This window comes from Scleropages formosus, chromosome 21, assembly GCF_900964775.1.
Source record: "Scleropages formosus chromosome 21, fSclFor1.1, whole genome shotgun sequence".
Classification (NCBI taxonomy): Eukaryota; Metazoa; Chordata; class Actinopteri; order Osteoglossiformes; family Osteoglossidae; genus Scleropages; species Scleropages formosus.
In genome coordinates, this window is record NC_041826.1 from 14839541 (window position 1) to 14867226 (window position 27686).

At 44.4% G+C, this 27686-nt stretch overlaps 2 protein-coding genes across 7 annotated transcripts in view; one reads left to right on the forward strand and one right to left on the reverse strand.

Annotated features, from left to right (window-relative positions):
* Nucleotides 1-21190, forward strand: part of slco1c1 (solute carrier organic anion transporter family, member 1C1) — a 34391-nt gene extending 13201 nt beyond the window's left edge. For 3 of the 5 annotated variants that reach the window (XM_018726325.2, XM_018726324.2, XM_029247285.1), the window contains 13 exons: nt 2964-3105; nt 4468-4600; nt 5085-5200; nt 6069-6221; nt 6682-6780; nt 7784-8032; nt 8147-8311; nt 8870-9065; nt 10019-10184; nt 10636-10820; nt 18584-18648; nt 19136-19253; nt 19508-21190. In XM_018726325.2, coding sequence (XP_018581841.1) covers nt 2964-3105; nt 4468-4600; nt 5085-5200; nt 6069-6221; nt 6682-6780; nt 7784-8032; nt 8147-8311; nt 8870-9065; nt 10019-10184; nt 10636-10820; nt 18584-18648; nt 19136-19253; nt 19508-19733 — 2013 coding nt within the window. In that variant the 3' untranslated portion in view covers nt 19734-21190. Of the gene's footprint in view, nt 1-2778; nt 2850-2963; nt 3106-4467; nt 4601-5084; nt 5201-6068; nt 6222-6681; nt 6781-7783; nt 8033-8146; nt 8312-8869; nt 9066-10018; nt 10185-10635; nt 10821-18583; nt 18649-19135; nt 19254-19507 lie in introns of those variants that run through there. The other 2 variants (XM_018726326.2, XM_018726328.2) reach the window with 2 other exon arrangements.
* Nucleotides 21191-22378: 1188 nt separating this feature from the next.
* bcap29 (B cell receptor associated protein 29) lies at nt 22379-27324 on the reverse strand. 2 transcript variants are annotated; one of them, XM_018726330.2, is made up of 8 exons: nt 27205-27324; nt 26128-26233; nt 25927-26027; nt 25176-25323; nt 24656-24791; nt 24375-24471; nt 23652-23752; nt 22379-23524 (listed from the first exon to the last, which is right to left on the reverse strand). In XM_018726330.2, the coding sequence occupies exons 2-8, from the start codon at nt 26217-26219 to the stop codon at nt 23486-23488; spliced, it is 714 nt and encodes a 237-aa protein (XP_018581846.1). In that variant the 5' UTR covers nt 26220-26233; nt 27205-27324; the 3' UTR covers nt 22379-23485. The 2 variants fall into 2 exon arrangements, with proteins under 2 accessions (XP_018581846.1, XP_018581845.1); XM_018726329.2 differs by lacking the exon at nt 27205-27324 and adding an exon at nt 26346-26499.
* Between the last annotated feature and the right edge of the window lie 362 nt (nt 27325-27686).

Genomic DNA, 27686 nt, shown 5'->3' on the forward strand with positions numbered 1-27686 from the left:
TATACCATCTAGGTTTGTAGAAGTAGACTTTATGATCGAGGCTATACCATCTGAGTTTGTATAAGTACACTTTATGATGTTCGCACAACGACGAACTCGCCTAATGACGCATTTCTCAGAACGTATCCCCGTCATTAAGTGACACATGTCTGTAGAGAGTGTGGCATTGACCGTACCATACGGACTGTGGCACTGACCGCAGGCATCAACTGTGAAATGGCCTCTTGAGCGTAGCAGATTTTACTTCTCAACATGTAAAAAGTTCCCTTTTCTCACTTTTCTGCCCTATTACAGCGAGACAATTCCCAATTCCTTGCAAATTTATTAATTAATTCGTACCAAGAACTACATCTAAATTCTCAATTTAATCTGGCCCAGCTCCTTCCGCTGTATCCAGTTGCCGCTTAGGCTGAGGTCCCCAGTGGTTCAGGTACCATGGCCACTGTTGTGGTTGCCCTCAGTGTTGCTAAGGGATCAGGGTTCAGGTGGTCACATGACATGGATTAGGACTGAGTGTACGCTCGATCGTGTCCCGAAACTGGGTGGTACAAGCCCAAACAGTGAACAGCTATAAAGAGAAGTATATTCTGATAGGTAGGATCATATTTTTAGTCAAAGGAAAGTGTAGCCGTGATTTTTTTTTTTTTTTTTTTTTTTTTTTTTTTATGGAACAGGAGGAAAAAGCATACATAAAGCATGCTACCAAAAAACGAGGACACAGGCACAGTTCAGTCACTTGACACTAAATCTACTTTATGAGATGGTGATTGAAGGCCATGATTTCCAAGTTGATGCAATCAATTTGTTGAATTTATGTGTATATCGACGATCGGTCAGGGAGGTTGGCAAAGGCCCAGCGAGAAGACCCGGTCAGACGGGAGGAGTAAGCCGGTGCGCATATCACCTACTGTGACGTCACACGCGTCTTCGTCCTATCAGTTATTCATTCCATAATGATGGTGGTGTCTTATTGAGGTGGGTGGAGTTTACAGAGCATCACAAGACGTTACACATACACTTACTCACACACTGCCCTCTATTCATCGCGGCTGGGCCCAGGATCTCTGGTGGCCCCGCAGCTGCTGCAGACCTTCTGCTTACCACCACGATCTACAGCCATGTCAAAGGCACTCTCATCCTTGGCTCCCACAATTAGACCCGCAAAATGTGTTTTCCTAACCCTGCATTATGTTTGACCTAGATTCATATGTTAATAGCGTCTCCTTAAATCTGAGAACCTTTAAAAGTAATCCAAGCAATTTCTTTGATGGCGGCGGGGGAGGCGGGGGCTGGCTGACGTAACTCATTTTCTCATTTTGTCTGCATATGCCCTGGCCACTTTCCGCTATAGAGAAACATTGGATTAACGTTACATAATCCTTTCCAGCCTGAATCAAAAGACACAAGCATTATCTGTTGTGAAAGACGAGCACAGGCCAGTACGAAAAACACACACACACACATACACACACACAAAATCCCAATTTGGTACATGCTTTTTGTTTCTGTGATTTCAAAAGATGTGACTGAAAATGAAGTTATAGGCGAGACTCTTTGAACTGATGCCAGCATCTTTGATGAGAGACATATTCATGTAAATGCCATCATTTTATGGATTCAATCAAATTTTAAAAAAATTTTCTAATAAAAAATTTCTGATAATAACGAAAACATGATCGCGCTCTTATCGGAGGAAACTAGTTTAACAAGCAGACCGAGTTATTGCGGGCAAAGTTACTATTGACAGCACTTTGTGTGTAACAGCCCTGGCACTGTTCAGCGCTGATCTTCACATCAGTTTTGACCTTTGAGCACCTATTGGTGGTGACCACCTATTGTTGAATAATCCCAGAAATCCATAGAAATATGTGTAACTTTGGGCTGGCATTTTGCTCCCGCATGTGCAAGTCACACAGAAATAATCCTGTTTAAAGCCAGTGTTTTCTCAGTATGTGCAGAGCTGTGAATAATAGAGCGGATTGTACTACGACGGTAGTAAGACGTAACAAGATTGTTTTAGATGCTCCAAAATTCAGCTTGATGAGGCTGAGATGTACCAGTGTCGAAGGTATGAAAAGAATCACAAATGGCTTTACATACGGCATGTCTTATTTTTAGGATAAACCCTTTAAGCAACGTAAGGTTTTTGAGGGCAAAGCGCAGGAACGGTTTTTGCTCACGCGCCGTTTATACATTTACGTGTGTCGCCTTACGCTGTCTGCACCCGCGGGGTCCCTTTGCACAATCCACGCGCGTACATGTACACCTGAATGTTCGTAGTCCCGTCACGTGTACGGCGAACGGATGCTTTTCCGTGATACGACCGTGCTGAGATCAAAGGGCGGCTTTGATTTCACGAAAATAACGTGTCTCATTTTTGCCAACTGCCAGCGATCACCCCAAGTGACAGGGTACAATATTAAAAATAGCGTACTCCATAACTGTGACAAACATAGCTCCGCTGTTGTTATATCGCCGCTTTGTTTTCGCTGCTTGGCTGTTTTGACGGAAGCGCCGGGGGTCTTTGGCTCGGGGAGAAGGGCTGGACACCGACAGCATGAACGTTTTCAGACAGACCCAGAATGCTCACATTCGTGCGTTTCCAATCATCGGCAGCACTGCCCGTTTGCTGCTGGTGTCCAACGCAAGAATTTGTACCTCCTGACGGTCTGTTTATCCAGGTCGCCCCCCCCCCCCCCCCCCCCCCTTTCCTCTGACGCTTCCTTCATCACCTTCTCCCTCCCTTTCACCGTCCTCCTTCCACATGACCTGCCGATACATGAAAGTGGTGAAGGGGAAAGAACGAATAGGCACGAGCAGATGACCGAACATCACGAAAATGACGCAAGGTTTGCGAATGTAGTGTTTGAGATGAAGTAACGTTGTTTTTTGACTGAGGTGTGGATGCGGACTGCGCTGAGGACCCCAGCTCTCCCTCCCTTTTCCCCTCTCTGGCTCTCTAGATGTTCCTGGTGGCCTTGTCCTTTGCCTACTTTGCCAAGGCTCTGTCTGGGAGTTATCTGAAAAGCACAATCACTCAGCTGGAGAGGCGCTTCGACATCCCCAGTTACTTAATCGGAGTTATTGATGGAAGCTTTGAAATAGGTGAGTGGTGTTTCAGTGCGTGTCATTCATGTGCACACAAAACACTTTTGCTGCGCTCTTGCTGTTAAATGAAATTTGATGGGCCATTTCACCACAAGATACATTTTTCAAGGTAGAGTTCCTCTTTACCTTGGTAATTTTATATATATATATAAACTGTTGCAGGCATGGAAGGATGCGTTTCGATTGAATGAGAAAACATTCAGTAACGGGAAGATTTTTCTTCGCTCGGAGACAAAGTCGGTCTTCTCTGAGTCAGGAGATGTAAGAGAACTGTTGGTAATTTACTGCAACGCAGAATTTAAAGCAAATAGGGCAGAACCGAGGCAGGACTGAATGGGAACTCGGACTGCTTTATTCAGAGTGAAAAGCATGTCAGGACACATACTTTGAATCCTCAGAAAACCAGGTGGGGTTCTTGCCCCGTCCAGGACGGAAACACCTCATGCTGTGTCAGTTCCTCCCAGGATCCTGTGGAGAAGGACTATACAGAAGGCTCTTGAACAGCAGCTGAACAGAACAGAACTGGATGGACAGCTCGTTTTATTTTTCACTCGCTGGGCTCCAAACCCCTTTGCAGAACCGCGGTCTCCTTGGCAAAGTGTGGCGTGTCTCTCCAGGAGGACGAAGCCCCAGGGGTTCAAACCCCACACAGCCCCAACAGTGCCGCGCTCACGTGTCAGTGGCTGGCGTTGCAACGGGAGCGTTGCCATGGGAACGGATTCGTGAGAAGAGCCGACACTCCGGCAGCATCAAAGGCCATCCTGTCAGTCACCCTCCCCGACGCAGACACGCTCCAAACTGCAGATTGAACGCTTCTTTTTCCGCATCTTCAGATGGAAGGGTCACTTTGTGTTTTGGGTTGTGAGCCTTTGGGAATGCAGGAGCGGCGAGGGGGCCTACGCTGCTGCGCACGCTCCTTCTGCTGCCTTCGGCATTCCTTTTGAATAGACGCTGCACAGACGCGAAGCGGAACTTCATTAAGGTTGTGTGACTTGTGTGAGCTCACCAGCTCTGGGACACATGGATGCGGACCGGCAAACGTGGAGGACCAACTGTGGCACTTTTGTGCATGTCACAGCTTGCCCGTTTGATACGCTTTAGGGTTTTAAAACTTTTCCATCGCACTGTGTGTTGGACATCATTCAATGGCTTTCTGAGTTTTCCAGCAAGCAAGTGTCAGGGGTGTCCGTGAGGGAGGGGGGCTGCCCACCTAGTTCTCACATTTTTCATATTTTGTTTCTGACATCTGAAATGGTGTTTCTCGATGGCCGGCAGCAGCAGCCCTTAATGGAGGGGTGTTTGAGGAAGTCCTCAAGGGAGAGGTTGTTCTCAAATGCTGGCCTTGTGTGTCCCCTACAGGTAATTTGTTGGTGATCGCGTTTGTGAGTTACTTCGGAGCCAAGCTTCACAGGCCCAAAATAATTGCCATCGGATGCCTCCTCATGGCTCTCGGAACATTCCTGATCGCGATGCCTCATTTCATCATCGGACGGTGGGTGGGAGAAGCTTTTCTGCAGGACTTCAGTCCAGACTCAGGGATAGATTTTTTTCTTTTCCCAGCCAAAGGATGAATGTAGACGGTCCGATTAGACGAGTGTGGCTGGTACCATTCTGCCGCTCCCATTATATTATTCCGCTTCATTACTCTTATTTCAAAGTAATCATTGTAGGTTCACATGACACTCCAAACTTGACCTTATTACTTAATTGTCACATTCATTTAACTTGTTGATCAAATCACAGTAAATTAGTCTAGACCACACACTGTAAAACATATCAGCAGATGTCTTTGGTTTGCCCAAAATATTGGCGTGTAAGTCACATAACCAAATGTTGTCCAGGTAGTTAAGCGCCATTGCATGTAGATCATTGCTGGTGCAGTCATAAGATGTCTCTTTTAAGGTTACTGCTTATGTAACTGTCCTTGGTGCCTCCTTGCTCCTTCCATTCAATATGTACATTCATGTTTTATGCAGCTACAAGTTTGAAACATCAATTCCATCTTCTGCAAACTCGACCATTAGCCTCAGTCCATGCCCAGTTAGCTCACCTGATGTCCTGCCAACAGGGGAGAGCCCAGTGCCAAGTGCAGGTGTGTTTCCTTTACATTTCTGCATGTAGTGACAAACCGTGTTAGGCTTCCTATGATTTTTTACCTACGTACACAGCTGGATAATTTTATTGGAGTAATTTAGGCTAAGTACCTTGCTTGAGGGTATTATGACAGCGGGCGGGATTTTTTGCAACTTTCAGAGCTGAAGGCAGCAGCTCCGTCCGCTATGGTATGTACTCTTCAGCGCAGCCAAATGTTTCCAGCCAGCATCATTTCTGAAGTGTCGCTGTTAAGAGATATGAATCGCAATCCATGGCCCATTTTGAAAGGCTACAGTTAGGAAAGAACAGAAAAATACATACTTAATTACCTACTTGCCTGGAAAACTAAATGTAATTAATTTTCTGATTAGGCTTTAAAAGGAACACCAAACAACCTTAATATAAACACAACATGAGCTATGAAGTCCTTCTCAGAATGGAGTCCCGTCTATTGTCATAGTAACTGCAAACGGTCATTGAAAGTGGATGGGAGAATTTTCATCTAGTTTTTTTTTTGCTTTCGTAAAAAAAATACCATGTTAGTCAGCATAATATAATAATTAGAATTTTGTGCCGTGTGGAATTTACACAGCTAGTCATTCATAAAACATGCTGGTATTACAGATGATCTATTCAATTACTTAAGGTTAATAAAGAGCTAATAATCAACAAGTCTCACATGACCTCTTTATAAAATCAGGTTTTTGCAGGAAGTGTAAAGATATGATAGCAAACTGGTGTCAGTCATTGTCAAGCTACATTTTTCTGGATTCTGAAATGTAGCACCGGTGAATATGTAGATACTCTTTCCTCCATTTCTTATCCCTTTTAGTGTTGCCTGTGTTTTATTCCGAACTTATCTTCAGGACCCGGTTGTGAACGGGAGTCTAGTCTCTCCATGTGGATTTACGTTTTCCTGGGGAACGTGTTACGCGGCATCGGCGAGACTCCTGTGCAGCCGCTGGGAATCTCGTACATCGACGACCACGCCCGGCCAGACAACGCAGCCTTCTATATCGGTAACGCTTCTTCCTCCGTCTTCTGGGCAGGTGTTGTGATTTGAACTAAGCAGTATAAACACGTTCTAAAGTGGAGCTCTAATTGTCGGCCACCTTGCGTGGGTGATCTTCGTTTCCTTTAATATCAGTAGTTCTCTCTGCTAAAGACACTGTCTGTAACCTGAAGGCTGCTGGTTCATGCCCCCATACATTTAGTACAGTATAGCTTAAACGTGTACATTGTTTGTGTACACAAATAGAACTGAGTTATGCAGCGATGACTAAGCACTGAATTGAAAATAGTGATCATCTCTTAGTGATGTGAAGGTGAAGTGTTTCAGAAGAAACCGACTCTGTCTTTTCTTTAAACTGCTGTCTGAAAATGCTGTGGAGACCACCTTGCTTGTCGTTGCTTTTTACTTCCACCAGTTTCACAGTTGGTTGGGAGGCTCGAGCACTCCCGTGTTGTCCTGTGTTCCAGGCTGTGTCCAGACGGTGTCCATCATCGGCCCCATATTTGGGTACCTTCTCGGATCTCTGTGCGCCAAAATTTACGTGGACATTGGATTTGTAGACATGGGTGAGCAAGCTTGACACAACCTGAACGTAGTTTGTTGTGCCGTGGTACGGTTCATAAGATGTGCACCACACTGCCGTTCTCTTCAAGTCTCCCAATGCCGTCGGCACTAGCCGTTATTTCTTACCACTTAAAAGAAACAAGAATCTGGGTATGAAACCAAATATCAGGATTTATGTTCCCAAACCTATCAAATCCAAATTATTTCTTTTATTTACCTTTACGTTATCTGTAACGGCTTGTCCAGTGCTGTGCTGTGGTGGTCCAGAGCCAGTCTCAGAAACACAGGGCTCTAGGCCAGGCTTGGTACATCCTGTACGGCACGCCAGGTCAACGCAGGGTACGAATACACACATATTCACTCACACAATAAATCATGTGTCTTTGGACTGTGAGAGGAAACCAGAGCACCCAGAAGAAACCCATGCGAACATAGGGAAGACATGCCACCTCCATACATTGAAGATGGGGTTGTGAGGTACACGCCCTACTCTCTCTGCCTCTGTGTCACCCTTTGATAAATATTTGTTTTTTAGTACGGATAATAGTCTAGTCCCAGACAGGGTAGTATTTGCTGTGCTGTCTCCACATCAACATTTATGCATATTAGGCTTGCTGGAACATTGGTGGGACATGCCCCGCCTCCCTTGTTATGTCTATGACAATTATTTTGTTATATTTATTTTTGCACGGTACTCACCCATGTGCATTTTGAAACGGTACAGCTAATATAGAGTGCATGAAAGTCTGTGTTTAGCTTGTAAAGCAAGTTGAGAGCATCAGTATATTGATGGAAATAGCCCATATAATGTGCAGGAGTCCTGTTATATTGACTCAACACCTGATATATAAACCAGCGGGTCCTGGTTTTTGTTTGCCGACATATTAAATTATTTTTTTTCAGTGCGTCATTCTGCAGGGGTTGAGCATAATGAGTCACCTGTAGCTGACAGACAGGTGTAAATCTTCACCTGTGCCAAGGTAAATGTTGTTTCTCCTTCTGCAGAGAGCATCAGCATTACCCCGAGCGACGCCCGCTGGGTGGGGGCCTGGTGGTTGGGCTACCTCATCGCGGGGGCCATCACCCTCATCTCAGCCATCCCGTTCTGGTTTTTGCCCAAAGCACTGTCTGTGCCAGGGTCCCATCGCCAGTCTGGATGCCCACCGCAGCAGTCACGCTTCATCACAGACTCGATTCATGGCGAGCACAAGTATGTGCCAGAGGAACCCGCCAATTTCCCAGAAATGGCCAAAGGTAAGCTCCACCCCATGCACGGGTCAAACCCAGGTGAAGGATTCTGTGTACGGCCACCATCGACGTTCCCTAAATCAGGATGATGAGAGACGTGTGTGCTCTGCTCCCCCCCAGAATTTCTTCCGTCACTGAAAAACCTGCTTGGAAATCCAGTGTACTTCTTGTATCTCTGTGTGACTATAATCCAGTTCAACTCCCTGATTGGCATGGTCACATACAAGCCAAAGTACATTGAAGAACATTACGGCCAGTCGGCATCGAAAGCCAACTTTCTGATGGGTAAGTGGCCAAATGTTTGTTTTTCGTACAGCGTGCATTAACGGCGTCGCTCGTGAACGCGGCGCGTTCGTGCGGAAGTGCCGTCCTTGCACAAATTTGCTGGAACGAGCTTGTTCGCTGTTTCTCGTTGATATGTGAAATATTTAGGGCTTCTGTGTTTAAGGCGTAGAACAGGGTTATTAAAGCGCTTTAATTTCACAGTGATGTAAGTGAAGCGTTTCATGTGAAAGTGAGCTCTGCACTGGGCTCAGTTAATGGGATCGCCAGACTCAAAAGTGGCATTTCATGTGATGAAATGTGCCATTGATGTACAATTCATGAAATGATAACTTTCTGGAGAGTCTGGAAATCCGCACTGTATTCTTTCTGCTTTCCATCATCAAAGGCGATATCTGCCTCGGCTTGACCACTCCCGATGAAATATGCATCACGTTGCTTTGATATATATGAACACGTTGTGTCTTTGATCTCGATGGGAAGCAATTGTTCTCCCCAGCAGCCTTGTGAGACCCGGAAAAGGCACACAGACCTGCCCCTGAACACGCCTTACCGTTGCAGGCGCCATCAACATCCCGGCCGTGGCCCTGGGGATGTTCTTGGGGGGCGTGGTCATGAAAAAATTCAAGCTGAGCATCATGGGAGCAGCCAAGTTTGCGTTCGGAACCTCCCTGCTGGGCTACTTCCTGTCCCTCTTCTTCTTCGCCATGGGCTGCGAGAACTCCAAGGTGGCAGGGATAACTGTGTCTTACAAGGGGTGAGTCTTGGAAAGGACAGAACATACTACTGGCCTCTTAAAATGTTGAGCATGTCTTCGATTTTAGAAGGGGCAACGCACTGCTCAGCTGCTGTTTCTAAAGACATTTGGAACCTTGACCTTTTGCTTGGAGGTTTAATTAATTTAAAAGTACCCCCTGTGTGTAATGATAATAACAACAAAACCTTTGGCAAAAGCCGGGGTACGGTGGCAGAGTGGTGCAGTTAGCAAGAAATGTGTAGCTGATGGTTTTTCAGTATGTATGTGCTTTCTAGCAGCAGAGCGCAGGTACAGAAAGTTGTTGACAATAAACGCAGCACGTTCAGTGGATCCCTGCTTGGTTTATTGCTTATCCTGAGAACTGATCGATTTAAAAAATAAAGTAGGAATTACACTGGAGGAGTACCTCCAGAGGGCGGTGTGGTGGTGCAGTGGCGCAGTGGGTTTAGCTGGGGCCTGCTCTCTGGTGGGCCTGGGGTTCGAATCCTGCTTGGGGTGCCTTGTGATGGACTGGTGTCCCATCCTGGGTGTGTCCCTTTCCCCTCCAGCCTTGCACCCTGTGTTGTCGGGTTAGGCTCCGGCTCGCCGCAACCCCCTGTGAGACAGGCGGCTTCAGACTGTGTGTGTGTGTGTGTGTGTGTGTGTGTGTGTGTGTGTGTGTGTGCGCGCCTTTGGCAAAACATCAGTTAAATTTTACTTAATACAATGAAGGCATAACAGCAAGTGATCAAAAAGGGGGAATATAAGAGCAACAGAATAAATTTTTCAGAAAACTGTTTGGTACGGTGACAGTATTGGAGTTATAATAAGAGGGCTGTAGGTTTACATCCCTGAAGGTGCGTTACCTCAGTCGGGTAAGTAAAATAGACCACAGTGTGAAAGTGGTGGCATGTTGCTTTGGGTGAAACAAGCAAATGCATTTAGTAAAATCTGCCCTGTGTGTCAATGCACAGCGCAGACGTGCTGGCACATCAAGAAGCATCCCAGGTCACCGACTGCAACAAGAACTGCTTGTGTTCCGGGAAGGACTGGGACCCGGTGTGTGGAGAGAACGGGATCACGTACATCTCTCCGTGTCTCGCCGGCTGCCGTGTGTCCACAGGGTCGGGGAAGAACACGGTGAGGCTGCCGCGGAAAGAACTGTGTACAATACCAGGAAAAAGTTTTCACCCAAGGGTACCGGGGCATGTTGATTTCTCAGTGTTAGGAAACTTTGCACCCTCGCTCCCTCAGTATGGTGCAATGTGTTGCGCGAGTCTGCAATAGCTGTGACACCGCATGGGCCTGTGGTGTCTTTTAGCGCGGTGTGGTTAGCACACCAAATGGGGAGGCAGATAGGACTTGTTGCCAGCGGGTTCCTTTCCTTGTACTCTTGAGAAAGGTACTTAACCTGCTGTGCCACAGCATAACATCCACCTGTGGAAATGGATGAAACTGTCCAGCTATTTTGGATGAGAGCGCACGTGAAACGAAGGTTCCATGTACGATATTGTAGTAACTCAGGATTAGTGCTGTAATCCGAACTGGACCTTGAGCCTCTTTCTCTGATCTCCTGGAACTCCCCGTCCAGGTGTTTGACCAGTGCCAATGCCTCTCGGCGGCCGGCTGGGGGCCCGGCAACCTCACCGCCACGGTAGGACACTGTCGGCACAGGGGTGGCTGCGATCGGGTCTTTCCCTACTTCCTGGCCCTGTCTGTCATCAGCTCCTTTGTCATCTCGCTGGGTGGAACACCAGGGTACATGTTGCTCATCAGGTGGGTACCTCTAGACTGGGGTGAACAGAGGTGGGCAGGACCCGAGGTCGCACGCAGCCCGGTCGCTGCACTTCCGCAAAGCCGGAATAACACGTGAAGTGTTTGCAGGAGATTCCGACACTTTAAAAGAGGAGAGGGGTGGAAGACGAGAAGCCGTGTCAATAACTAATAGAAACTGTTCAGGTTTTCACTAGTTGAATACTTTGTGTACTTCATTTATTTTGTATTACTATTTTGTAAATCTTATTTAGGAGGGACTCATCCACTGGTTTCTCATTCAAAAAGGCACACACAGCACATAAAACAGCACGTAAAACCCCGTAATTGTCATTTCAAATGTGGGGGCCATGAAAATCAGAGGTGAGTAATATTGTGTTTCATCCATTTATTCCATTACTTATGTAAATTTTGATATTTATACTTTTTTACATGTGTGTAGAAAAATGGGCCTTTACTCAGTCGTGTTTCTCTCAACCCCTTCTCGTTGCACCTGAATTATTCTAGTTTTGACTTTCCTTAAAAACAAGTCACTTTTATTGCTACTCATTGTTGACACGTCCTTGCTGTCAGATGATTTCTTGTGGATTTCGTGGGCCAGTAAAGGTTGTCGGTCCCGGTTTTTTTTTCTCAGTTTGAACGCCTCGGAGGACTTGTCCAGCAGCTTGGTTTAGAGTGAAGGTCCAGGCCTCAAATCCAGTGTATGATTACGAAAAAAACAAATAATGACATAGTTCATATTCCTTTTACCTGACACCTTTATTCAAAGAAATTCACAGCTCTTCAGCCATTTGCACAACAGGGTATCATACTGGAGCTCTTCATGGTTGACCCATTGCTCAAAAGCAATAAAGCATCGGCACGACTGGGATTCCAGGCAGCATTTTGAGGATATGTCATTACCCCTTACCCCTTACCTACCCACTCCATCAGCTTACAAACTTTCCAACAGGAAACTTTTCTCCATTACAGACTTTTTTAAAGTGTATTTAATATATACACATTTTATTTCAATTCAAATTGCGTGTCATCGGGAAGGGTACGTGCTGCCTTCAGTTTTTCAACACCCAGCTCTAATTCCAGCCAGGATTCTTTATTGTGTTTTCTTAATTACAATGCGTCACAAATACCCCTCAGCAGGGGACTCCACACACACAAGCACATGTGTGTGTGTGTCCCTGCTCACCAGAGGGCGGTGCCGTCTACCAGCTTGGTCTCCGTGAGCTGTTCGGCGGGAAGGAGGGAGAGGGAGAGAGTCGGTGCTCCTACATTCCCATCGGAAAAACCCCGCTGATGCTTCCCCACCTACAGAGCCATCGTGTTGCTGACATTTGCATTACATTTACATTTATTAGTTCGGCAGATGCTTTTCTCCACAGTGATTTACAACTCAGAGTTAACAAAGGTGCATTTCACAGCAAAGAGTTATAGAGACAGACACAGGATTCTCATAGCAGCGCCAGTTTCTCCAATACCATCGTTTTTGCCAGCGCACATCACACCAGCAGCTGCATATGGAATCGATGCTGGGCCATTTCGTGCCCCATTCGACTAACAGAGTTTTTGAGAAATAAACGAAACTCTGTCACAATTAAGCTTTTTTTTTTTTTGTTCCAGCAGTATTTTCGTTCTGTCACATTTTCGTTTGACAGCCATTGTGTAAAAAATGGGAATGCAAACAAAACGCTCTGTAAATAAAACAATGTTGTCAAGAAATTGCAATCACTGATAGACAGACTTCCTGAGTCAATAACAAATGTGGGTCCCTTGCAGAAGCACAGGCAACTAGTGTTACCGTACAGCAGGTGAACTAGTGGTTGTTGTTGTTAGCGGTTACTGCCAAATGGTGGGACTTGAAAATAATACAAGGTGCACGGAACGGCCGTCATAAGTACATGTTTATGTTAACGTAGTAAATTAATTTGTTAATTTTACCGTAGTTGAATTTTATTTGAACGACACACAAAATCTTATTGGTCTTGAACTGTCTTTGTTTGCCTATAACTGCTAATGGGGAGTTTTGGTTGAACACTTACTTGCTGATGCAACAAATAGTGGTTAGATTTATTGCCTTGCAATCAAATGATCTGAGTTTGAAGCCGGTCCTCCAACCACCCTGGATTGCTCCAGTAAACATTACCCAGCTGTATAAATGGGCATGTAATTGTAAGGATCTTAGTATACAAAACCTCACACAGCAACATTGCCCTCGCACACATACCAAAGGACACGGTTGGGTGAGACTAAAAGGACAATCATTTACAAATAGTGGAGATTACACTCCTAGTCCCTCCCAACTGGACACCGTCTGAGCCTCCAATGTGCCTTTGTTATCCAAATAGGAGTGGAGGCAAAACAAAATTTTGGCAGAGTCCAACACCCCCGATGAATGGATTGGAAAATGCCCAGCATAAGGACATAATTCACACTGGACTCACACAGGAATCCGATAGCATTCATAACAAGCCCTGATAGCCCATATCCCTGCAGTACCTCCCATGTCACAAAACCAGGGACACACTTATATACCTTCTCCGAATCTACAAAACACGTCCTATGGCCCCTTAAACAATTGTGTGACAATGAGAAGATCCACAGCCAGAACGAACGAGAATGAACGAACGAACGAACAAGCTTTATTGCCAAGTATGTTCACACATAGAAGGAATTTGTCTTGGTGACAGAAACTTCCACAGCACAGACAGAATGACAGTGACAAGACACAGATGAGAAGATAGACTGCGTGAATAAAGGATAAAAAATATATAAAAAATATAAAGTACACAATATACAAACATAGTCACTAGACGTTATATGTATGTCTACACAGAACACAACACAATTGCCCAATACTTCTCTTGTGATCTCTCCAAACTCCTCCCATGCCCAAGCTTTTGCTGCAGCAACTGCCTTTATTGTGGCTGTCTTGGCCTGCTGATACCACTTAGCCAGGTGAAGAGACCAACCAGAAAGCCCCCTCCTCCAACTTAACCTCTTTTTCACCTTTAATATCCACCAGTAAGTCCTACGATTGCTGACTGGGAGGCACTGGCTTCCCATGAACCACAGTTTGTAGAAGCTGTGTCCACAACTGACATCTTTAGCATTGTTGATTCTGATTCAATGTCCCCAGTCTATATTCAGAACAAGGGAGAAGTTCTCTTGGAGCTGGGATTTGAATTAATCTCACATTGAACTGTTCACCAATCATTCCCAGAATATCCTTACAGACTTTTTTAAGTCTTCCAGCTCTGTCTAGCCCACACTCTGTACATTGAACTCAGCTCATCACAGGTGGCTATCATTTGACAGCTGTCAAGAAAATAAGACCTCTGGTCCAGAAATCTGACTGTAGGCCCAAGGTATTCTGGTAGCAAGTATATTTATGAGCCTCCTTGTGTTAAAACATGGTGTTTGTTGTTAACAGTCCACGATCGGCACAGAAGTCATTTAACAACTCAGATGCTGAGATGTGGCAAACCATTCCTCCCAGTCACGCTTTTCCAGGTATCTCCTTCGTTCCTAATTCAAACCCTCTGAAGTACATCTCCAACCTTCTCTAAGAAGGCTCGATTCTCCGAATAGCTTGGTACGATTGTAGCATAGCAGGTAGCACTGCCTTTTTCACAGCTGTTTAGGTGCAGGTTTGAATCTTTCTCAATTTGGGTGGAGTTTGCATATTCTCCCCACGTCTGAGTGGGTTCCCTCTGGATGCTCCAGCTTCTTCCCACTGTCCAACGACATGTAGATCAGGTGAAGCAAACACTCTAAATTGCCCATAGTGTGTAACTACTCTATGGTGGACTAGGGTACTTCCAGGCTATACCCCTTTTGCCTTGTACTCAATGATTCTGGGATAGACTCTGGACTGCCACGACCCTGACCAGGGCAAGTGGTTACCAAAAGTGAATGGGTGAGCACGCCCACAAACAGTATGAGTTTTACTCTTTCACCCTTTTACCCTCGCAGCTATGTTAAGGCAACTTTCTCATTCACCGGAAAGAACTTCAACTACATAACGTTCAGTTGCAATATCATAGGCATCCCCACACCTACCTGAAAACTCCAGAGAAGAAAAGACACCACCCCAATGAAGAAGTTTTGTTCCTGAGCTCATAATATGTGTATAAGTGATACCATCTATATCTAGTCCTTTTCCACCTCCTGCACCGACTCAGGTTCTTTACACCATCAGAGAAGCACCCTTCCATGTTGCACAAGCCATTTTCCCTTCTCAGGGTCCCATCCATCTAGGTCTATGCTGCTCATGCCTACCACTTGGGTGAAATTGCACCCAAGACCCACCCTTCACCATGTAGGTGCTGACCCCACAAGATATCTCCACATTGCCGTTTTGGGCTGAGCCCAGCCAGGTTACCGTTTATTTTTTGCTGGAAAATGCCACTTATAGGTCTCACTCCAAGAGTGTGTCCTGGTAGCATTATTCCAGGCAGGATACACTTAGTTTTAATTTGTGTGTTTACAGGGGTCTTTACACATTGTCTATAGTCTACCTTCTACCCTCAGACCTGTTCACAAAGGAAGACCCTACCAGGAGCTTAAAGCTCCAGACAACATGACTCTAGAGCAAACAAGATTCATAGAGCAAACAAGTCCCTCTACCACAATCCCTTGCTGCAGTACTATTTATACTGATAAATACACCATTGCTTGACTAGGTAACTGTCAATTTAGTTAACTAAAGCAAGTTCATAGAATATGAATAACCTTACAATATCTAAACTGACTCTTCCTTTTTATTTTTGTTATTTGTGTAGTCTTACTTTGTGTTTTGGTTTTGTTTGTTGATTTCAGTTCTGCTGCCACGGCTGTTTTGTCTTTGAGCAATTAGTCCACCCTGAGGAGCTCCGCTTTAAATACTCTACTGGACATTGATAGTTAGAGTTTGCACATTGATTTGGGTAAAGGTGTCACCTAAATTATTAATGATATAACTGTTTTGTGCAGCTGGTACCATAGTGGTTGGAACCATTACTTAGCACTGAAAGAACACAAATCCAAGTCCTTGTTCCTGCTCTAGTACCATTAAAATGACCTAGCTCTGTGAATGTGTGATTGTCAGTAGCTTAGTATAATTGTAAGTCAACTTGGACAAAGGTGCCAGCTAAATAAAAATTAATAATATCTACCAGACTGCATTCTTCCACCCACTTGTTTTGTATTTATCAGTACAACTGACAATTTTTGCTTTTATTGGCACAGTAGATTTAATTTATGGGAAGGATATATTGACATTTATTTTTTCCAGAAGTTAAAACTATATTCAAGCTTTTGAACGTTGAATATTGTTAGCCATACAGAACTTTAAAAGCCCATTTTGACTCATAGTACCTTGAACAGTTTTTTTTTTTTTTTTTTTATCTCATACTTCTGAAAACTTTTACTTCAGTATATTTTTCAGTGAGCACACCCATTCCACACACATTAGGGTTAATTTGTTCTACGAAATCACCCAGTTAGAGAAAATTCCATTTTGAACAGGTTGAATTATCTTTATTTTGTACAGAAAAAAATCACTTCCTGGATGAAAATTTAATTTAAAATTAATTAGAATACCAGAATAAATATAAAAAAATATAATAAATCTATTTTGATGCATGACAGTAATAATAGTAGCAATGCATTTTGTGATATTTTGTGTCAGGGTTCAGCCTGGCTTTGTCCTCTCTCTCAGACTGACAGCTGCACCTGGGGTCACTGAGCACTAGGTGCAGTCAATGTACCAACGTAAGGCGCTATAGAAGTTTGGACTTTAAGTGCCCAAAGAGCAGAAGGGAAGTTTAGTCTGGTTGTGAAACTGCATGCCATAGTGAAGTCTTGAGTTTAGGATCAACATTGCTTTTGGTTTCATTTGTCGTGTCAGTTTTGTTGCCGTTTTTTTGTTATAGTTGCAGGCCTACTGTCACTTGGGGTTCCATATCAACAACAAACTGAATTGGTTTCACAACACAAATATGCCGTGTCCAGAGGACAGAAGCAGACTCTACTTTCTAAGAAGACTTAGGTTGTGTGTAGAAATGTTGTCACGTTCTGTCACATTGTATTTACCACTATCATCTTTTATGTTGCCATGTACTGGGGGGACATCTCACCTGATGTCCAAGTTTGTAAAGAAAGCTGGTTCTGTCATGGATCTTACTCCTGACTCACTGGAGGCAGTGGCAGGTGGCAGAGGTCAGGATGTTGAGGAAGCTGGTACCCATCATGGACAATGGCTCACTTCCCTTCCATGAAGTGGTCCGTGAGCTTTTATAGACACTAGATTATTTAGTTGTGGTGTACAACGCAATGCTCTTGAGGGTCCTTCTTACCAACTGCCTTCCACGTTCACAGTGCCACCCAAGAACCTGCTAGTTCTTCTATATAGAGAAGCTGAATGTGCCTTGAGACCTTAAAGTCCTTGAACTTTATTTAATTGTCTAGTAACTGTAATTTTTTGTTTTTATTTGTTATTCGTTTTCTTTCAGTATAACTGTGTACCTTGTTAATATTAATAGAACATTGTTCTCCTATGTTACCTTGCGTTAAAATAGTTTCTATACATAAGTGAAATTAATTTATTCTCTGTAATTTTCTTAAATGCTCCCATGGCAGTTTTCTCTGCGTACTTTGTTGTTGTTTTGAATCATACTGTCATATAAGAAAGGAGGATGGGAGCTGTGGTATTGGGATTTACCTGTGATGGGTTGACTGCATGCAGGTCATGTATGGAAGCAGAGTGACTATGTAATAAGGAATACTGCCATTGTACTGAATAATAAGTCCTTTGTAGGGAAAAGGATGCAGGATTTCAAGAGCCGTTATACTGGTTTTTCATTGGTACCATGACAAATGAGCGCTGAGTGTACTTTTGCTTGAGTATTGTTTTTGCCTGATAAAGGAAGGATATGAACATAGTATTAAAGAAAATGCAGTCTGTTACATGCATGCCTTGAGGAATATTATTTTCCTTATCAATGGAAGTCACTAGACACCACTTTACAAAAACTGGGCTGAGATACATTATACATTCATCGCTAGAGAATTTATTTCCAGTGCCCCCTTAATGTTATTTTTTCTTTTTTTTAAATAAGCAGCATTTTGCTTACCGGCAAGGTTCCCTCAAATTTGTCAAAGCCTACCCAGCTGGTGACTTCGGAATGCCTTTCCTTCCTCTTCCACATAAATTGAGTTAAAGAGTGCGCCAGCCTGTCTTCATTTATGATGTCAGGACTTTTCTGTGGGCTCTTATTCCCTAAAATAGGACCAGTTCTGTGGGACAGCTTAGATGCCTGGATAATGAAGTGGCCGATTAAGGCACTGTGTCATGTGCCTATTTGAAAGGAGAACTAGTCAATGCCTGCATGACTCCTTCACTAGGGGTTGTATTGCCACAGGTCAGTAGTGGACACACTTCCCATCGGTTGAACAGTCCAGTGAATAGGTTCCGGGAGGTAAAGGGTGTTTTCTATTCTGTGACCACAGGACAGGTAAAACATCCTTTTTATTTTTTCGTACTTCCATTTAATTTTGTCTTTTATTCACAGACACTATGCAAACATTAACAAGAAGATCAAAGTTAGATGAACGAACATTTTGAGGATATTTATTTAAGCATAATCATTTAAAATCAAATTTAATTAAATGTCTTTTCCGTTCTACGTATATGAGTAACAGAAGTTTTGTTGCCTATGTAACCGTCTGCTTTCACTTTTTCCATGTGAGCAGATGTTTCATGCAAATTCTTTCCCCTCGTCCCTGAACAGGTGCATAAAACCAGAACTGAAGTCTCTAGCTTTGGGATTTCATACTTTAACAACTCGAACACTTGGTGAGTCTTGCAATGTATATTCATGATAAGGTTCCTCATTAAGGTCCAGCCATGCATGGGCAGGACATAAGCATTATGTAGAAATTGTGCAATTGGTGGATTGAGATGTTCCATAAGTTATGCTGGCCTTTGCGGACAAACAGCTCTCTGACCTGACTGAGTACCGTGTTACCAAATTCTATGTATAATATTATATACAAGTCAGTGGGAACATTTCTGGGAGCAGTTTGCAATTGCAGTTGGGATTTGCAGTCTTCGGCGGCTACAGGCTCTATAATGTATGCGATACCAGCCTGTGTAATGGTTTTGTTTGAAAAAAATGCATCGCCAAATACTTGCAGCATTAAAACGTAACAAACTCGTGGCAGGAGGACTGTGTTGCCCTTGGCTTAGAAAGTGTCTCACATACTTGTAGAGGCCGAGCTGCGTATGGCTCCTCTGCAGTGTGGATGACAGCGCTCTTTCTCTGTTGTTTGCAATTCCACAGCGGGGATCCCTGCTCCTATATACTTCGGAGCCATCATCGACACGACCTGCCTGAAGTGGGGCCGCAAGCGGTGCGGAGGAAAGGGCGCTTGCAGGATCTACGACACCACGGCCTACAGGTGCATGTGCTCCGCCGTCCGAACACGTACACGCTGCTGTCCCCATGACCCGATTTGACAGTTTGAGCTTCAGACCAACTGGCCATGCTGACTGCTTCGATTTCATCTTGACGCTGCCCTACCGTTCTGTTGGATCTACTTGGTCGTCCACTTAGCTTCTTTTCTTTTTATACTTGTAATGACGCATTGTTCTAAGTTCCAGGTCATATTCGTGTTGGTGAAGACACTGATGGTTACCCTCCTCCTCCTCTCAGGATAGTGTACCTGGGCCTGACCCTTGGCCTGCGAACTGCGTCCTTCTTTCTGTGCGCTCTGGGCTTCGTCCTCCTCAGGAGACACGTCAGGAGGGAGGAGAAGAGCAGCCTGGCCAACGGTGGCACGGAGATCGAGTCCCTCACCAAGGAGGAGAACAGCTCATTGAACTGTGACCAGTTCGTGCGGAACTCGGACTGCGACCCGGACAGGGAGACGCGACTGTGACGGCGACTCATTCCGCTTTGTTTTTTCAACTTATTTCCCCAAAGCATGCAAGGCATGATGGGAACACTGGCCAAGTTGAACGATTTCATAGAATATAAATTATATATTTGTACTGGACATATGTAGATTTTGCGACACAAAAAAAGTGTTTCTAATATAACTGAAATAATATTTCTTTAATGTGTATGCTGTTGTACAGAAACTGGAACACTGAATCTCTACCATTTTGTAGCAAAGAACATAATTTTGTTTCGTTTTCTGAGAAAAAAATATTTTGAAGAGTTTGATTTTTTTTTCTTTTTTTCCATCTCACTAATGATGTGTTGTGTGCTTGTATTTTTCTAAGAAACCGTGCACAATGTACAGCCGTTTAGACACAGCCCTTTGAGGAGTGGAGCTGGAGCATTTCCCCTCTTTGGTCGTGCTATAAATTTGAAATGCGCAACATGGCGACGTGAACAGCGACAGAGGGGTTCGCTGTGTGCTCGTGACCGGGTGCCTTTCACTGACAAATAGATCGCCGTGCATTGTTGTGTTCACTTTATTGCAGTTTTGTGTGTTTTTTGTGGAGAGCCCGAACATTTGTTCTTTTTACCCTGGGCGGACATGGTACGTCCTTCGTAGGTCATTTCTTACAAACGTTTCTTTTAGAAGAGACCAATTTGTCATAGTACTAATCTAGGCCAGTTTACTGTAGGATGAAGCCTATGTGCAACAGCATTATCCCAGGGGACATTTTTGTAAAGAGTCTGAAATGCTTCAAAGCATCTGTTTTTATCATTTAGTAATCTTGCCTCCATCGGATGGGTTGCCATTCACTGACACAGACTATTTTTACATTTTTCATGTAAAACAGGTGAATTCTTTTGTGCGGCACCATTCTGCAGTAGTATTTTCTGTACTTAACCTTCTGCTGAACTGCTGCAGTAGAGGTGTGAGGAGACCCGGGAAATTTGCATACGCACCGGCCCACCGAGAAAAATCAGATCAGAAACTTACAGTGAGACACAAATGTATCGGACGTGCATAAATTTCCCCAGCATCGGTGTCAGTTGCCATCGGGATGAAGCGGTTCGTTTTGCGGTGTTTTAAGGAAGGTCCACGAGGGATGGTAGGTTGTCTGTCTTGAGTGTATGACTTACCTGGGTCTCATAATAACAGCACCTCACGATGCTGTGCAATGATGCTGTCCACGATGCTGGACCTCGGCGAAAATGCCGAGGTAACGGGGTGCGGGTCCGCATTTATTTGAATACGAGCACTCGCCGAACGTCCCCGCTTTCCCTGAGCACGGCACTTGCACCGTAACTGTGGGCCATTGTGTTACAACATAATGCAGCGTTCAGAGTCCTTATGACGGTTTTCATTTTTGCTCAGTAAGAGGCAAAGGTCAACAAAACAGACTCAGCTGAACTCTAAGGCTCTTTTTATTCATCATCTCAATGGCAGGAGCACAAATAAAGGCTGTTATTTTAAAAGCTCTGTTAGCAATGGTATCTTTGTGAAGCGCACAATGTTCGTGTTGCTGTCGTCTAATTGTTACTAAAAGGATGTTGATACATCGAGAAGTTTTAAAAATTTGATCAGGGTTATTGTTGATGCGAACAGTGAGCTAAACTTCCTGGAGCTTTCCAAACTGATTTTCAGGAGACGTCCCCAGAAGCAAGATTTGTTCCTCCCGGCATCCTCCAACGAATCCTCTTGATGGGAAGATGATGGATATTTAAATGGTGTGAGAGGTATGCGTCCTGCACTCCTGCTCCTAGTCGGCAGCTAGAGGTGCGTTCCATTTTCTGAACCTGAAATTTGTTCAAAATTTATGCTTTCCAAGGGCTTGTCGTATGGTTGTGAAAGTTGGACTATCCGTAAACATGACCGAAGGAAAATTGATTAATTTGAAATGTGGTGTCGGAGGAGAATTCTGCGTGTGCCATGGACAGCGAGACGAACCAACAAGTCAATCATGGAGGAAATCAAATCGGAAATGCCACTTGAAGCGCGATTGATGAAGATGTGTTCGCCGTATTTCGGTCATACGGTTCGACGGGAAAGATCATTGGAGAAGGATGTCATGACTGAAAAGATCAGGGGTACAAGGCACAGAGGAAGACCACCAATGAAATTAATCGATGCGATTAAAATGATGACAGGGCGGACGCTCGAGGATCTCATCAGACTAGCACAAAACCGAGCCCTTTTTAATTCATCGGTCTATCAAGTCACCAAGACTCAAACTTGAGTTGCTGGCACCTGACAAGGGATTGTTGGTAGATGGCAGGAATCGGAAAACAAATCCCAATTTGTACGACACTCGGACGCTCCCTGAGATTTAGGACGTGTGCAGCAGCGGGTGTGTATCCTTCACTAAGACTTCAGTGTTGCATTCACACATTCAGCCATTCTGCATAATCTTCTTTGAGAAGCTGTCTGCGTCAAGACATTTCAGCACAGAAAACCCGTTTGGGGAAAAATCTTGCTATGGGTGCCTCCCATATGCTTCCTTCCCCCACCAGAAAAAGGTGAACATGTCCCGCTTTGACCTTTCTCTGCAAATGGGAATCAGACATGCATTCATTGACTCGACCTGCAGACTTGTTCCATGTCGTCTTAGACTTTGGACCAATAGACAATAACCAGCCCTGAGAAGTTTCATTTTTATTTATACTACCTTTGATTTACCGCAATTATATAACCATAAAATACTTAGAAAAAGCCACAGGCATCAATGTCACAGTTCAGAAAATTGTGTAGCAGCACAGACTGTTAACGTATATATCAAAGGCACTTGGGAGCTCAGTCCAAGCTGTATTTTTTCTCCCACAAATACAAATACCAACAGCATTCAGCGGACAGATGTGGAGCTCTGTCTCCCTAGAATAAACATGTAGATGGATTGTCCATGTGCTACATAGACAAAGCTGTAGAAATCATAATGTAGGTGGACAATTCTAGACTTCAAGCGCTGCGCTTTGTGCTTCTTTTAATATATTGTCAAATCAGCAAAGTAACTGAAGTGTTTGTAAGTCAAATTTAAATTTGAACCAGCTATTAAGCGTAATCATAAAAGCTTCGAAGGTGCAGGGGTGGAGGTTAATATCACATAAAAAGACCAAAAAAAAAAAAAAAAAAAAAAAAATCAACCTCAAAATAAAATTACACCTGTCAATAAAGGTAAATTATACACAATTTGTGACATTCTCTTAAAAGTAATGTGAAGGTATACTGGCAAAACAAAAAAATTTTCACAAGTGAAATTTCAAACAAAACACTTTTTAGCTGTATCACCCTGATAAAATGCATTCATGTTATCACAGTGCACATTCACTGCTTGCGACTCAAGTTTTAACTGAATTTTCCAATACTGCAGCATATAGCTAAATGGTGAACTTACACTGTAACATGCAAAAAGTGGAAACAACATTATAATTAAAAGTTCCAAATTATTGCAGAAGGCCCCAGATCACGCTGGGTTTGCAGGTTTCCTCCGAGCAAATCTCATTCGATGAAACTCTTACTCACATGCACACAAACTTACAGTTGGCTCTCCTTCTACCAGATCACACATTTTCAATTTTTAATTATTAATAGCACCATCTGGTGGCTTCTGAGCTACAGGCTGCCTGGATATGACTTCTTTCTCTCCGCGTTCACGACGCATGAGCAGTTCTTCATAGGGCACCCTCTCGGCAGCCTTACGACAGCTCACTGAAGCGCCTTTTCCTCTTCCGCTCGCAGTCCGCAAATCTACACATCTACTGATCCTTTTTATCTTCAGTCCCCGGTTGAGAATTCTGGAGAAGAAAGCGTTAAAAATTTAAATTGTGAAAACTAGGACTCAGTACTGTGAAGATATATGAAACGTACTATGAACTCCGCAGTGGAACCAGATTTATTTCTTGCTTTTAAAGAGACGTGTACCTGGAGCTCCTGGTGCTCTCTCAGAAGACGGTCGTACTCCTTGTTGAGCATCTCCATCTGCCTCCTCATGGCATCAACCTCGGCGTGTGACCTCCTCAGAGCTGCAGGTCAACACACCTTTCAGTGCCCTCTACTTCCACGCAAGGACTGAACCTTGGACCCGTGTAAGTTTTCGCAATGTTTAATAATTTTCATAATTTGTTTAATAATGGAAAAGCTGTTAATACTGTCGCCTCCAAATCTCTCCTTCTCTTGATGTAATGCACTTTTCGTATCGTTCTACGAGATGTACTTCGCTTTGGAGAAAAGCATCTGCTAAACGAACAAACGTAAATGTAAATCCCACTAACTTCCAACTTTACAAGATAATCTCAATAAATGGAACCTGCTGCTTGGCAAAAGGAGACATCTGACGATTTCCACATGTGCTGAAAACTAGCTAGAAGATATTGAGGGATAAGCACACATACTTTCTGAACCGCTTCTCCCAGACGGGGTCGCGGGGAGCCAGGGCGTAAGGCCGGAGGGGGAGGGGACACACCCAGGACGGGACGCCAGTCCGTCGCAAGGCACCCTAAGCATGACTCGAACCCCAGACCCACCGTAGAGCAGGACCCGGTCCAACCCACTGCGCCACCGCGCCCCCCCCCCGTGAGGGATAAGCACCTTGACCAAAACGTAGCTTGTTTTCATCACAAGAGCTGTGCGAGATGGATTACCCACCATCCTCAGCAGTCCTCAGTTCCTTCGTCAGCTTGTCTACATCTCTCTTCAGGCCCTCGTTGCCATGTGCAGTCTTCGTCCTCCCTTCCCTTAATGCCTAAGGGAGAGAGATGGCCAGTAATAACTCATTAACTCATAACTATGTTATTAAATAAGCAAAATACAGGTGCTTATCGTATAACTTGCGTGCCTGCCACCTACGTGCGTTTTCGTTTAAGAACGCACGTGGATCGGAACTCTTCGTGCAAAGAGGTGCTGGCGGCGAGGTGAGGAACGCTCACCTGTTTCAGCTGCTCGTTGTCCTCCATGTACCTCTTGGCCGCCTCATTGGCCCCATCCACCTGAGTCTGCAAGGCGGCTCCGGTGCCCAGCGCGACGGCCAGCTGATTAATCAGGGTGACGACACGCCGCACGATACTGTGGAAACGAGCGCAAAGTCCCCTTAAGTCGCGCGCTTCGGAAGGACACGTCAAGCAGCCCCCCGTGATGATAGTTATCGCGAATCCGTTCGGCTGCAGCGTTCTGACGTTTCACCGGGTTATACGGCGCTGTGTTTTACTAAAGCAATACAGGTAAAATACCTTGCTGAAGGGTATCGAAGCAGAGTTGTTCACGGGACTTGACACGGCAACATCCGGGTTTAAAAGTCCACGTGATCTCTCGCCCTACATCAAAACGTGCTGCTTACATTACCGACGATATGCAAGTAAGGGATCAGCAAGCCGGCGCAGATTTGTACATTTACCCTTCCATGTCTGTCGAAACGGCTGCCACAGAGACAGAGGGAACGGTTGCACTCACAGCCACAGGAAGAGGGAGAAGCCGGAGATGTAGAGGTTCCTCTGAGCCCGAAAGAGCTTCATGTGCAGGTGGTCAAACGCGTTAGGGTTGAGCTTCTCGCCGGTGCCGCTTTCCTTGCCCGAGTACTTCCGTACTTCCCGTACAGCATCTGTGATGGATGAGAACACGGTAGATTACTGGGGAAAAACACTGTACACAGATGCCCAGGACACACACACACACACACACACACACACACACACACACTCAATATCTACCAGATTTGGAAATTTAAACTTGTCAAATACTACAGAGAATGAGGGGAAGAGGGGGAAAAAATGCCACATTCACCATTCAAGTACATATACAGTGCTGCTTGAAAACAGGAACCCTGCGGGGATGGCCATTTTTGGTATAAAATATTAAAATAAACATATAAAATCTACATGTTAAATCTTAAACACATAAATTGTATAAACGATTCTGATTTATCGGTTTAACCAGTGCAACTTGGGGGCCACTTCTTTTTGCACCTGCACTACTTGCGTTTTTCTATTACACACATGATTTCCTCTAAAGCAAAACGTGGAATTGGTCATTACACACCTGTCATAATGCGAGATGAGAAAGACTGCTTGTCATCACATAATTCCGCGATAAGACTAAGGACACAAGAGGTTCCCATACTTTCAAGCTGCGCTGTACGTATTTACGCAATACGTACGCGTTTTGTAAGGACCTCCTGATCCGTTCCTGGTCAAATATTACTTACCAAGGAATAAAACAATCAGTATTATTATCATGGTCAGGAAGCCTTTGTTCCAATAAGGAGCAATTCTGTTCCATATGTTAAAGTTGAAAATTTTTCGCCATCTGCAATAAATAGCACAAAAGTACGGTTGGCAAAATTAGAGGGAAAACAGCCAGTGGCAGTAATCAGTTGTTCTTGCGTTATACCGTGTTACCACAGTACCTGTGAGGTGATATAAAGGGCAGGCATAAGATAAGGAGGACAACGATTTCTGCGTAGAGAAAGCTTGCAACAGCAGTCCACTGCAGAGTCATCGCTGAGCAGTGTCCTAGGCAGAAAAAAAAAAAAAGGAAATGTGAACTCCATGTGAAACGTGGTGTGCGTGTATAGTATTTTTAGGGATGACCAAAGCTATTCTATACTATAGTACTATACAGTACTATTTCGCTCCACTCTGTCATGCGACTTGTTTGATTTTCCACAGCTCATCCTTTGCAAATGGGGAGCCCTTAGGGTGAGGCTCCAGACTCCATTTCCGTCATGCGAGTTCAGGCTCCGATCAGGTCTGCCGTCAACTTTCAGTTCAGCCTTAACCTGGACACAACTTCGGATATTTACAACATTTACTGCATTTACTCATTTCGCAGACGCTTTTCTCCGAAGCGAAGCACAACTCATAGAAAACGCAATGTGTGCATTTGGAGAACGAGAGACTTGCAGACGCACGATTCTAAAGCGCAGTTAGTTTGTGTTACTTTCCACTGTATGAACCAATGTACATCTCACAAGTAGTGTGTGTGTGTGTGTGTGTGTACATGAACATTTACATCTCAATGATCTCTTAAGATCCCTTTTCTAAATGTAGCGAGAGATTCAGCAGTTCTGAGGGGGAGGGGAGCTCGTTCTACCGAATCGGAGCCAGAACCGAGAAACGAAACGTACTATGACAGCAGGCTGCATTTCACAGTATATAAGTTATATTATAACACAAGCGTAATTTCATGTGCAATCAGTGCAAGCTGCAAACCTCGTAGGGTTGACGGAAGGCTGTGGGTTCGAATCCCGCTCCTGTAGCACATTCGATTACCACGAACCGACACAATTATAAAACACCGTGCTGTATAAATGGGTAAATTATTATAAATTATTAATAAAGCTGAAGAAAAGTGTCAGAGACGAGTATGCATCTCTCACACACTTATTTAGCTCTGGCTTAAATGTTTTTTTTAATAATTTTAAAATAAAATAAAAACTCACAGTCCGCCCTTTTTGTCAAGTGAAGCATTATTTGATACATACCCCGACTTGCTTACTCGTTGAAATAAAACTTATGAGTCGATTTTAAAGCACAACGAACACGAGCCGCTGGACTCCGCTCGCTCCCGGAGAAAAGTACAGCGCTCGCTGTCGGCGCGCGCTCGTGACGTCAGTGCTTCTAGTGACGTCACTGTCGCGGCTCTCAAAGTGTTCGACTTGACACAGTGACTTCAGAACAGCGTGCCGCTGCAAGAGGAAGCTTGGCGTGTATGTTTTGGCTTTGACTTGGAACTTATTAAAGTTTAGTGCTTGTTCATGCTCTCTCATACTGCCACGTGCGTCAGGAAACAATTTCCACCAATGAAAAATCAACCCGTGTTGTAGATTCCGATCCTTTAACTCATGGGTCTCCATCCTCAAGACCATCACCATCAGGGTGACCATGATGATGTGAGGGACTCAGCAGGAAGCAGTACCACTGCAACCATGGTGAAATAACTGCATTTGCAGCTGCTGTGGATGTA